We start from the raw sequence: 12,364 nt of genomic DNA on the forward strand, positions 1-12,364 counted from the left end.
ATGCAGTTTTGTCTTATTCTATTAATAAGTTGCATTACCTTAACTGATTTTTTTAAGTCACTGTTTTTTTTTTTTTTTAGTGACAGGGTCTTGCTATGTTGCCCAGCTGGACTTGAACTGGGCTCTAGTGACCCTCCCACTGCAGCCTCCCCAGTAGATGGAGGTAAAGACAAGGGTCACCATGCCCAGCTATTAATTGATTCTTATGTTAAACCACTCATTCCTAAATTACACTTGGTCTTGGACTTCTATTAAAAGAGACACAAATTTACAAAATCAACCAACCTTGCAAGCAGTGCTAAGTGCTATAAGGATAAAAGAAAAACCAGGATAAGGAAAGAGAGCAAGAAAGACGGAGGTTATTCGAACTATATTCAGGGAAGGTTTCTCTGAGGTAATGACATTTGATCAGAGATCTGAATGACCTGAAGAAGCCAGACATTCAGAGAAAGATAATTCCAGGTGTAAGGACTAGCAAATTTCAAAAGCCTTGAAGCGAACACATTAGTGTGTTTAAGGTACAGCTAGAAGGCCATGTGGTCAGAGTGAAAATAAAGTCAGAAAGAGATGGGAGCAGATCATACAGGGACTTGTAAGTCATGGTACAGGCATTTGGATTTTATTATAATTGTGATGGGAAGGCACTGAAGCATGCTTTTCAGCCTTCTTAAAAGACCTTTCTCCTTGGTTTTCTGGCTAACTCCCATACATCTTTCAAAATCTAGCATCATCTCCTCTGTGGCATGTTCTTTTAACTTCCCTGATAAGATCAGTCCCCTCCTCTGTGACATCTCTGAGTAACAACAGATTACTGACCTCTTTTCACAATCCTAGGGGCCTCATTTTTTTTTTCACAGAACTGTCTTTTTCATATTTTAACCTCACAGTCTAACATACCGGTGAGTACCAAAGAAACGTTCGATAAGCCAGGCACAGTGGCTCACGCTAGTAATCCCAACAGTTTGGGAGGCCGAGGCAGGTGGACACCTGAGGTCAAGAGTTCGAGAACAGCCTGGCCAACATGGTGAAACCCCGTCTCTACTAGAAGTACAAAAATTTCGCTGGGCAAGGCAGGAGAACTGCTTGAACCCGGGAGGCAGAGGTTACAGTGAGCAGAGATCGCGTCTTTGCACTCCAGCCTGGGCAACAAGGGCGAAACTCTGTTTCCACACACACACACACACACACACACACACACACACTCACAAACAACAACAAAAGAAACGTTGGATGAAAGAAAAACTCATCCAGTGGTGCAAGATTGGATTCCTTTACGACCCGAGGTAATTGTCGCCCTGGGAAGTCAGCTGCATCACTTCCCTAGAGGAAGGACTTAGGTTTCAGGGATAATACCCTGGCTGAGAACGCCTCAGGTGCTTGCTGTGTCCCCTTTACACGTCTTTGCCCATCCTTCCTGCGTGGGACCTTGCGGGGACGGTGAGTGGGGGAAGCTTCAGGCTTCCCAGCACTGCCTCCGAACACTCCCGGCAGACCCTTCCCCGGCCTAATGACAAACCGGGTCCCTCACTTTCCTCCGTAACAACAGCAGCGATGTCCACTCCTGTTAAGGGGCCAGCGTCGCGCCGCCCACCCCGCACCTCATCCCTCCGCTCCTCCTTCCTTCTCCTCCATACCCTCTCGGCATCGGCCTCCCACCCCTCACCTAGGATGCGCGTGATGCCCAGGGTCAGCTTCTCCAAGTGCGGCTTGCTGCAGCCCTGCGGCGGGGGCGACGCCTTCTCCTCCATGGCTCGCGTCCCCGATCCGCGCGCGGCGGGAGCTGGCGGAGGGTCGGACCCCGCCTCAGCGCCTCGGCCAAGTTCACGGCATGCCGGGAACTGTAGTTCCCGGCGCCTGAGAGCGCGGCGCTGTGGTGATGGGCACCCGGGGCTGGTCTGACAGCAGCAGCTCCGCGGGGCGCCAGTTCACGCGGCCCCGTCCGGTGCTCCGCACCGCACCTCCAGGACGCAGCGTCCCTTTTGCCTCAACCCTCTCGCCCCGCAGGGGCCGGCCGCGCAGGCGGGGGCGGGCCTCTGAGTGGTGCGGCCAATGGGGACCGCGCTTGCAGGCCAGGGCGTGGCGGCCCCGGCGCGACGCCCCGAGTGGCGGTTGTTTCAAGATGGCGGACGTGGCGGGCCCCTCCTGCCCCGGCGTCGCGGCGTTCTGGAGCCGGGACTGTATCCTTTGCCCGCCTGGCAGGGGGCGCCGGCGCCCTCCCCCGTGGCGGCTAGGGGCGAGCGGTCGCGTGGCAGTCTGAGTGCGGAGGAGAAGCTCCGAGCTAACCCTGGTGGCGAGGACGTGCTGCTCAGCCTCAGTCTAGGTGCTCGGCTTTCCCCTTGCTTGGGTGTTAGGTAGCGGAGAGACTGGTACTGTCTCCAGGTGCCGGGACGCGGCGAAGATGCTTCCCTGCCCTCACTAGCGGTGAGCGAGAAAGATAGCCTCGAGTCCACGCTCCGCCTGGGGCTGGGCGGGTTCTCCGAGGTCCCTCTGCCCACCCTCTCGGAGTGCCCGGAGGCCGACTGAGTGTGTGGAGCGAGCTCGAGGTTGTGGGAGTAGTGGATGTTGGCTGGATAGGGAGCCTTTTTGTTTTGATTTAGGACTGTCCTTAGTCTGCATTGCTAGGAGCAAGTCAAGACCTTGTCGGACTTAAAAGGCCCTCCTGTGATGACGTATTTTAGGGGAGCTGTGGAGCTTGGTTACTGGGATGTGGTCTATTGGTGCTAGTTACTGTGTATGATCGGAATCATTGTGCCTGGAAGTATTGTTGACTTAGTTGTAGAGTGTGGGTCAGTGGCAGGCATTGAAGTTCTTGGATCGTTGTGAGATGGAGAAGCAGTAGAACTTTTTAGTCCAGTGGTAGTGTTACCAGTTCAGCAGCTGTGATGAGATGTTTGTGTGACAGCAGTGTTTCTGTCCCTGGAGTAGGTAGACTGTTCTCGCTTGAGGTTTGGTCCTGTTAATTCACTTCATGTTCCTTAGAGGAGTTACTTGAAAGAGGGAGGGCAATCAGTGTTACCGAGTGCTTTCAGAGGCAGCTTTTTCTTTTGACTAGGATTGGTGATGGCATTAAGGTATCGCAGTTACCTTTGGTAGAATCATTCTTCGGGCACTCTTCTAAGCTCCTGGTGAAACGTACAAAAATGTGTCATCAACTCCTCTGCTGAGTTACTAGGATTAGTGTCATGTATGGAGAGAGGGATATGTTTGTATTGTGTGCTGAGCAGGTGTTTAGTGTTTGCACTTAATAAACATAATTACCATTTGTCTCTGATAGGTTGGTGAAAAGCAAATGAAATCATGAACATACACTGGATGAACGCTTACTAGTGCGGTGTGCAAATTAAACATTTTTTCCTTTACCTCTCAGAAGAGAATATGTGCACCGTGAACAAATGGGCTGAATTAGGAAGTTAGTAAATTGGGATAAGTCTTTTCTCAAGAAACACTGCTTTTGCATTAACAAGATTTTGTGATAGAGGAGATACTTGAAGGTTATTAGCCTATGGTATTGTTCAAATATAGAATTAATGATGAGGAGGGACAAGCTATTGCAATGGGACTAAGTTACTTAATAGATATATGGACTGAACCTATGCTCTTGGTCTTCGTACCCAGTAACTGCACTTACTCATGTAGTTATATCACTCGCTATTTTATATAGAAGTCATATATACTCCCTTATCTCTTGTATATTCTCGGACTCTCAACATTTAATGTAAAATACTCATCTTCTCATTGATAGGAATTGAAATTGTACAGGGGAAAAATTATGATTATATCCTATGAGATCTAATTCAGATGTGTGAAAGGCATTGCAAGGTTACTAGTGTCACCTTTTCCCCCAGCCTATTCCACATAATGACCAGTTAGCATCAAACCTCAGATATTTTCATTTTAAATCACTATAGAGAATGTCACTGTTAGCAATGTCAAATGTAAATTTGTTGCTGAACATTTGCTGAAAAGCGTAATGATAGTTATTAATAATTTGATTTAGTTACATGTCTTTGGATCTTGATCCCTTTGTCATATTATTTCCCAGACCACCCTAGAGCCTTTATAGTAGAATTTTCAATAGAAAAATTTCAAAAAGTATGTACCTTTAATCTGGTATTCTTTTCACATTATTGAAAAAAGATTTTCAATTCTTCACCCAAACAATTAGAGAAATGCAGTTGAGAGATTCCTTAATCCTTGATGATTCCATCATGAGAGGACAGATTATCTGACTGAATGTCCCCCACTTTTTGTTTTAACTGTTGTTTTTGTGAGTTATACATCTCCTGCACAGTATGATTCAGCAGTGCTGTTTTGCACAAGGTATGTTTTAGTACTGCTTGTGTAAACAATGAGTGTGTAGTGTTGTCATTTTATGGGTTAAATCTTCCAGCAAAATATGTTCCTTCAGTTGTAAGTTGCCCTTCTCCTTCATTACAGTATCTAGTAATGTCAGAGTGAGTGAGGGCTTCTGTAGTACCTAAATTTGACTACTTAAATGCACTTTAGCATATTACCATTAGCAATGTCAGGAACTTGATATTAAAAAATATGAACTGCAAGTGACTGGGTCAAAACGTTACAATGTAATCTCTGCTGTTAAGTTTTCAAATGGAAACAAAGACTTTATGTTGATGTAAAAATGTGTTAGCCCAAAAAGTCTCTGTGGTTGATAATAATTACATATACATGTATTGCTGGCAAAACTCAGCAGCTTAGAATAGAATGGGCAGTACTCAGCTTATGTCCTTCAAATCTTGGAGGTCTGGGATAGAGGTGCATCTTCCTCTGTACCACTTCTGCTCTGGGTTTCTAATTACAGTCAGCCCTTTGTATCTGCTGATTCATTCAAATGTGGATGGAAAATATTTGAGAAAAAAGATAACACAACAATAAAAAGTAATACAAATTAAACTATACAATGTAACTACTATTTATATAGCATGTACATTGTTTTAGGTATTATAAATGATCTAGAAATGACCCACTCATAGGTCCGCTATGCATTTGGTATATAATATGTCTGTTTGACTTCCCCATGAAATATACATTTGTTGGGAAATTCTACATTTGAAGAAGGTAAATACTTGGATTCTTAATATAATGAGATGAATATACATTACAAATAATTAGAAAGGATAAAGGCAATATCAAATATTGTTATTTAAAAATTTTTGAAGCCAGTTTAGAGTTTTATATATTTGCAGAGGACTTTGGCATGGATGTAGCTGAAAGTAAAAGGTTTTGTCTGCATATTTTGAGTCAGATAGAGAAAGATAACATTGAAAATTGTTGGACAATGCATCATAAAATTAAATAAATATCAATTTTATTGTTTCATAGATGGCTTATTATGGAAGCAGGCATTCTTTTATGTTTGAGGTTACAACACTGAACATTTGTGCGTACATTTTAGTGAGATGAGATCAGGTCATGAATAAGTAAATATATGTCCAATTATTATTGGTTCTGTGGAAAAAATAGAAGAAAGGAGAGAGTTGTAGGGGGAGGCAGGTAGGTTGCAGGAAGAGAGAGTTTTGCAATTTCAAGTACCTACATGGTTAGGAAGTGAATGCTTCAATCAGAAGGCGACATGACATCATGATATATGATGTAAGTCCTAAAGTGAGCCATGAAAATATTTGGGGAAAGAGCTTCCTGGGTAAAAGAAATCATGAATGCAGAAGCTATGAGGTACGAGCTTGCATAGCTTGTTAGCAATTGTAAGAAAGCTAGGAATGAGTGAGGAATAGTAGTAGGGAATGAGGTCAGAGATGTTACAAGTTATAGGGATCAGATCTTGAGGATTGTAGGCTGTTGTTAAAACTTTGGCTTTTAATCTAAATTGAAAATGGCATTAGTATTAAAATGATGATTCTAACCGCTGTGTGAAAAAATAGGCTGTTGAGGGAACGTACACAGAAGTGACAGAGAGCAGTTAGGAGCTTATTGCGATAATCCTGGGAGAGGAACAGTTGACTTGGATCAAGGTGACAGTTGAAAATTGTGTGTTATAATCACAGCCTTTCTAAATTTTTCCTTTTGAAATTTAAAATAGTTATTTTTGTCTTAAATTTCTTCTACTCTTTAAATAGTAGGGCTTCTTGGGATATTTTATTAATGTACTGTAGAAGAATAAATATTGTCTTTGTGTTTGCATGATTGACTTGCCCTCAGTGTTTGTTCTTCAAAGCTGAAGCCCATCTTGAAATTATTTACTCTTCAGAATTATCAGTTACCCAATAATGACCAAACTGGAGCACTTAACTTTTTGTTTTCAAAAGGAAAGGAAACTAACATCAGAGTATGTATTGCAGGGTAAACCACTTGACAGTGAGAGTGGATGGAAGTTTCATTGAACAGTACCTTCCAAGATTTTTATAAGACCTGTAGTTGTGAATATATGAAGATGAACTTTTAGAGAATAGTAATTTTGCTGTATTTAATTCAATTACTTTACTTTCTAAGTTTGGTTTTAAAAGTTAGTTCTAAATTCCCAGGTCAAAAGAAATGATGAATTATAAGAGGTATACAGAACAGAAGCAGCATTTGGATGCTGGATAATCTTATTGTATTTTCCTTCATGTTCTCCTGCATAGTTTCTGATGAAGAACAATCAGTAGTGTACGTTCCAGGTATGATTTTTTTCTATGCTAAAAGTTGGGAAGCTTCCTTTGATCCTTAATTGTTAGAAGAAAATAAAGCTATTAGGACAACGTTGCAGGCGTAACTAACTAGATGCAGAGCAGAACATCAAAGCCTAAAACTTGTTTTTGAATATTTGGCATAACCCTAAGTTTTGAAATACTGGCTCATCTTTGGGATTGGCTGGGCTAATCAGATTTTAATTAACTTGTACAACACTTCATGTGGTAAGGGGCAAAAGATTCTTATTTTTTCTTTTACAAATGATGACCAAATTTAATATTTCAAGGAAAAGTATACCACTTCTTGATACAGGGTATAGGTAAGACACACTTAAAGTTTAATGGTTATAACTCGATGTTAGTAAAACAACCATTGAAAGCACCCTAATTATATAGGATGAAAAATATATTTGATTTCCACTAAGTTAATGTATATTTGTCATATTATAGTTTATTGGTTTTAATGTGACTTATGAACATTTACAATACCCTTTAAAAATATTTCAGTTAAGCTGGACATGGTCACATGACCCTGTAGTTCCAGCTACTCCAGAGGCTGAGGTGGGAAGATCACTTGAGTCCAGGAGTTCGAGTCCAGCCTGGATAAACATAGGAAAACCCTGTCTCTTTAAAAACATAAAAATAAAAACAAATTTCAATTGAATCTTTAGTGTATTTCTTTAAAACATATTCTTTTTATGATTCATATATTAAGAGCTTTAAAATTAAGTTTATAAAGTAAGAGGCTTTCCTTCATCAGGTCCCTTAAAGTGGAGAATTCTAAGGAAGGAGTTTTGATGGGGCAGGGTTTAAGAGAATAAGATATAATTTTGAAATCTTGTTTAATGGACATCCTTAGGAATTTCTACTGAAGGAAATGTCAGATCAAGACACAAGCTGATGAGTCCAAAATCTGATGTTAAACTTAAGACTTCCAGGGCGACCGAAGCTTTAGTCTCCATGGAGTCCTTAAAAGGCGCAGGAGATTCAGTAAATGAACAGGTTGGTTATTTTTCTTCTTTTTTTCCTTATTCTCCCATCTTTGTAAGTGCTGACCAAAAAGGGTAGAATAACATTTGAAAGTATGCTAGGTGACCAACAAACATTATTAAAAGTTACAGAGGATTCCAGGATCCTTTGATGATGCCAGGTTTGAGCCTAAATTATCTAGATTACTCAAGGGTTTTGCTCCAATACGTCTGACTTGGTTTAAGATTTAGCCACAATAATGTATTATCTTGGTATATCTCAAAAGACCTACATTCTGATCTGTGTGGCATTAGTAAATCAAACTGATGAGAATTGTTTTTTAATTAGACATCCTTTTGGATTTTTATTTTTGTGAATTTATTTGATGGATGAACCCTTTTGCATAAGAAAGATATTTTGTTTAAAAAAATAACTCTCATTATTATTTCCCTCACTTGGAAAATAATATAAAGATTCCTACTTTTGAAACTTTATGATATCTTTCTTACTATTACGATGCCGTGTTACTGATTTGTATATTGTAAAGATGAGGGACAAATCAATGACTGGGCATAGTAATAATATTGGTGCATTCCATTGGCACATGTCCTATCTGACCAGTTTATTTTACTTTAATTTTTGTTATATTTTCCCTCTGCAGCCAGAGTTTGGGTCAGGCTTTGGAATCTATAACCTGTGAACCAAATCCTTCTCCTACCTGTTTTATAAAGGACTTTTGGAATACAAATGTGCTTATTCTTTTATGTAATTGTCTATGGCTGCTTTTGTGTTACAATAGCAGAGTTGCTGCAGAGACTGTGTGCCAACAAGCTGATAACATTTACTATCAGACCTTTTATAGAAAACTTTTCACTCTGTAAATTATATTCTCAAAGATATTTCCAGTGCCTCTTTTATTACTACAGGATTTTACTATGATTGAATCAAATGGCCTATTTTATGTTACTTGTACGAGTATACCCACTTCACACTGGGGTGTGAATAGTTGAATTTGCAAGTTCTTATCAAAAGTTGAAAATGTTTTTTCACATAATGGTTGATTTGCTTTACGTTGAACAATGTAGCCTTATTTTGGATTAAGTTCATATTTTTGTACTATTGGCTGTAACTTTTGATTGGGTTATTTCAGTGGCTTTTTTAGAGATTATACTATACATCCTTAATTTATCATAGGCTATTATCAAGTGACATTTTCCCACATCACCTATAGTTTAAGGACCTTTCAACATTGTACTTTATTTCTCCCCTCCTGACTTTTTTGATATTGTTGTAATATATTTTACTTATATGCACAGACCCCAAAATATGTATTACTTTTGCTTTAGTCACTGTCTTTTTTTTTTTCAAATTGAGATATGATTCATATATAAAATTCACCTTTTTAAAGTGTACAATTTATTGTTTTGTTTTGATTTTATGTGTGTGTATATGTTCACAGAGCTGTGGATCCATCATCACGATCTGGTTTCAAAACATTTTTGTCACTCTAGGAAGAAACACCATACCAATTAGCAGGCACTCATCATTCCCTAGTCATCTCAGCCCCTAGCAAACACTAATCTGCTTTAAGTCCCTATAGATTTGCTTGTTATTGACGTTGCATATAAAAGGAAATCACATGATATGTGGCCTTTTGTGACTGACTTCTTTCATTTGGCATAATGATTTCAAGGTTCATCTATGCTGTATTATTACTTCCTTCCTTTTTATGTGTGAATATACATTTTGTTTATTCATTTATCAGCTAATGGATGTGTTCTTTTTGGCTTTTATGAATAATTCTGCTTTGAACATTCATATACAAGTTTTTGTGCAGACATATATTTCCAGTTCTCTTGTGTATATACCTGTAAGTGAATTGCTGTGTTATATAATTTTATGTTTAACCTTTTGACAAAATTCCAAACTATTTTATAAAGTGGTCACACTATGTTACACTCCACTAGCAATGTATGAGGATTTAAATTTCTCCACATTCTTGCCAACATTTATGTCCATTTTTTTTGAGAATGGCCATCCTACTGGGTGTGAAGTGATATTTAATTGTGGTTTTGATTTGAAGCTCCCTAATGACTAAATGATGATGAGCATCTTGGCTATTTGCATACCTTCTTCAGACAAATATCTGTTCAATCCTTTTTTAACTGAATTATTTGTCTTTATACTGTTATGAGTTTTTTCTAAATTCCATCTACAAATACCTTATCAGATACATTATTTGCTAGTATTTTTTCTCATTCTGTGCATTGCCTTTTCATTTCTTTATTGGTGTTCTTTGAAGCACAAAAGTTTAAAATTTTGATGAGGTTCAGTTTATCTAGTGTTTTCTTTTGTTTCCTGAGCTTTGATGTCATATCTGAGAAATTGTTGCCTAATCCAAGGTCACAAATATCTGTGCCTATATTTTTTTTCTAAGAGTTTTAAAGGTTTAGCTCCTACATTTAGTTCTTGTTCCATTTGAGTTAATTTTTGTATATGGTGTGAGGTGGTAACTTAACTTTATTATTCTGCATGTAGCTATCCATTTGTCCCAGCACCGTTTGTTAAGGGTGTTCTCAGCACACTTGTCAAAGATCTGTTGACCATAAATGTAAGGTTTATTTCTGGACTCTATGTATTCTACTCCATTGATTTTTATTTTTGGAATTAGGAAGTATAAGTCCTCTAACTTCTGCTTTTTCAAGATTGTTTTGGCTATTTTGGGTCCCTTGTGTTTTCATAGGAATTATAGAATCAGCATATGTTTTATACTTTTGATGTTATTAGAAACACAGTTGTTTCAGAATTTCACTTTTGCATTTTTCATTGCTGGTATATAGAAATTCAGTTGATTTGTGAATTAATCTTGTATCCTGCAACTTTATTGAACTCAGTGTTTCTAATCTAATAGTTCTTTTGTGAATTCCTTACCATTTTTTTCTATATAAGATGAAGTCATCTGTGAATAAAGATAGTTTACATATTCCTATTGGATACCTTTATTCCATTTTGGATGTATTTTGTTTTAATTGTCTTTTAAAGACATTTTACAAATGCAGCAGAAGACTTTTAAATCTACTCATATAGCTACCATTTCTGGTGTTTCCATTCTTTCATGTGTATCCAGATTTCCTAAAAGACTTCCTTTAGCATCAGTGCAGGTATGCTAGGAAAGAATTTTTTCAGCTCATGTATACCTGAAAAGTCTTTATTTCTCTTTCCTTTTTAAAAGATATTTTTACTGGTTGTAAAATTCTGAGTTAATAGTTTTATTCATTCAGTGCTTTAAAGACATTGCTGCACTGTTACCTGGCTTATATTGTTTTTGAGAAGTTGGCTATCATTTTTATTCCTCCTTATTTTTGTGTGTGTAGGTGTTTTAAATATTGGCTGCTTTTAAGATTTTCTTATTACTGGTTTTGAGCAATTTGATTATAGTATACCTATCTCTTTTGTTTGAGATTTGCTGAGCTTTTTGGGACTGTGGATTTATAGTTTTCATTAAATTGGGAAATTTTTCAGCCGTTGCTTCTCCAGATATTTTTGTGTTTCCCTCTCTTTCTAGTAACCTTAGTTACAGAAATGCCAGGCCTCTTGAAGTTACCCTCTCAGCTCTCTGATCCTCAGTTAATATTTTTTTCATTACATTTTTTTTTTGTTTATCCTTGGATAGTTTGTATTGCTGTTGCTGTGTCTTCAAATTCAATAATCTTCTGCAATGTCTAATCTGCTACTAATCTCATCCAGTGTATTTTTCACATGAAACAATATAGTTTTATCTCTAGAAGTTCAGTTTCAGTCTCTTATTTTTATTTACATCTTCCATGTCACTACTTGACATGCCCATTCTACTATGTACTTGAACATATGGAACATAGTTATAATAACTGTTTCAATATTCTTGACTACGAATTCTGTCATTTGTGGGTAGATTTCAATCGAGCCATTTTTCTCGTAATTATAGGCTGTATTTTTCTGCCTCTTTGCCTGCTTGGTTGTTTTTTATTGGATGTCACAAGAAAGTATGAGACAGTGATAAGTTGGAAGTAATTTGATTCTTTCCAAGCTTGGTTTTGAGCTTTTAAAGGTGGTGCCAGAGCAGCTTTTAGTAAGAGGTAATTTTGCCAATTGTATGCCATACCCTTTTGAATGCTCTTCCTGGTGCCCCTTAAATTACAAGGTTTTCAACTCTGGCTGGTGGGAACAGACTGTTCTTTAAGCTATATTGGCTACAGAAATTATCGCCACTGCTTTTTTTGGGCTCTTTCCCTGGCATGAGTAGTTTTCTCACATATATATGCTGGTCAGTACTCAGTAGTTGACACAAAAGCATTCTTCAGATCTCTAGAGCTCTCTTGTGCTGCTCTATCTTTGCCATTACTTTGCCCTGCAAACTCTAGAAATCTTGGCTTTCCTGGACTCCCAGTTCTATGTTTTCATCTCAGGGAGATTTCTGGGCTCTATCTGGGTTTACCTACCTTAGCCCTGAAAACTCTCCACAGCAGTTAGCTGGGCCAGTTTTAGGATCGCCTTATTTGGTTCTGTAATTTCAATGATCATAATTCTGTTTTGCCTGCTATCCAATGAAAACTATTGACCCTTATCTTTTGTCAGGTTTTTGTTTTGTTTCTGAAAGTAGGGTAGATCTAGTCCCTGTTATTCCATCTGGGCTAGAAGAGGATTCCCTACATGGGAGGTGTATATGTGTATGTATGCTTTCTCTTAAGACTGGAAATGGTGGTGTGCTTTTT

At 38.6% G+C, this 12,364-nt stretch overlaps 2 protein-coding genes across 8 annotated transcripts in view; one reads left to right on the plus strand and one right to left on the minus strand.

Moving 5' to 3' along the window:
* Positions 1 to 2,171, minus strand: part of TPGS2 (tubulin polyglutamylase complex subunit 2) — a 43,557-nt gene extending 41,386 nt beyond the window's left edge. Inside the window, exon 1 of one of the 2 annotated variants that reach the window (XM_037730391.1) lies at positions 1,664 to 2,025. In XM_037730391.1, coding sequence (XP_037586319.1) covers positions 1,664 to 1,748 — 85 coding nt within the window. In that variant the 5' untranslated portion in view covers positions 1,749 to 2,025. Of the gene's footprint in view, positions 1 to 1,663 lie in introns of both variants that reach the window. The other variant, XM_017505783.2, reaches the window with a different exon arrangement.
* Positions 1,799 to 12,364, plus strand: part of KIAA1328 (KIAA1328 ortholog) — a 340,638-nt gene continuing 330,072 nt past the window's right edge. For 2 of the 6 annotated variants that reach the window (XM_017505777.2, XM_017505778.2), the window contains exons 1-3: positions 1,799 to 2,177; positions 6,597 to 6,632; positions 7,504 to 7,646. In XM_017505777.2, coding sequence (XP_017361266.1) covers positions 1,877 to 2,177; positions 6,597 to 6,632; positions 7,504 to 7,646 — 480 coding nt within the window. In that variant the 5' untranslated portion in view covers positions 1,799 to 1,876. Of the gene's footprint in view, positions 2,178 to 4,213; positions 4,321 to 6,596; positions 6,633 to 7,503; positions 7,647 to 12,364 lie in introns of all 6 variants that reach the window. The other 4 variants (XM_037730388.1, XM_017505779.2, XM_017505780.2 and 1 more) reach the window with 4 other exon arrangements.

Source organism: Cebus imitator, unplaced genomic scaffold (genome assembly GCF_001604975.1).
Source record: "Cebus imitator isolate Cc_AM_T3 unplaced genomic scaffold, Cebus_imitator-1.0 Scaffold342, whole genome shotgun sequence".
Classification (NCBI taxonomy): Eukaryota; Metazoa; Chordata; class Mammalia; order Primates; family Cebidae; genus Cebus; species Cebus imitator.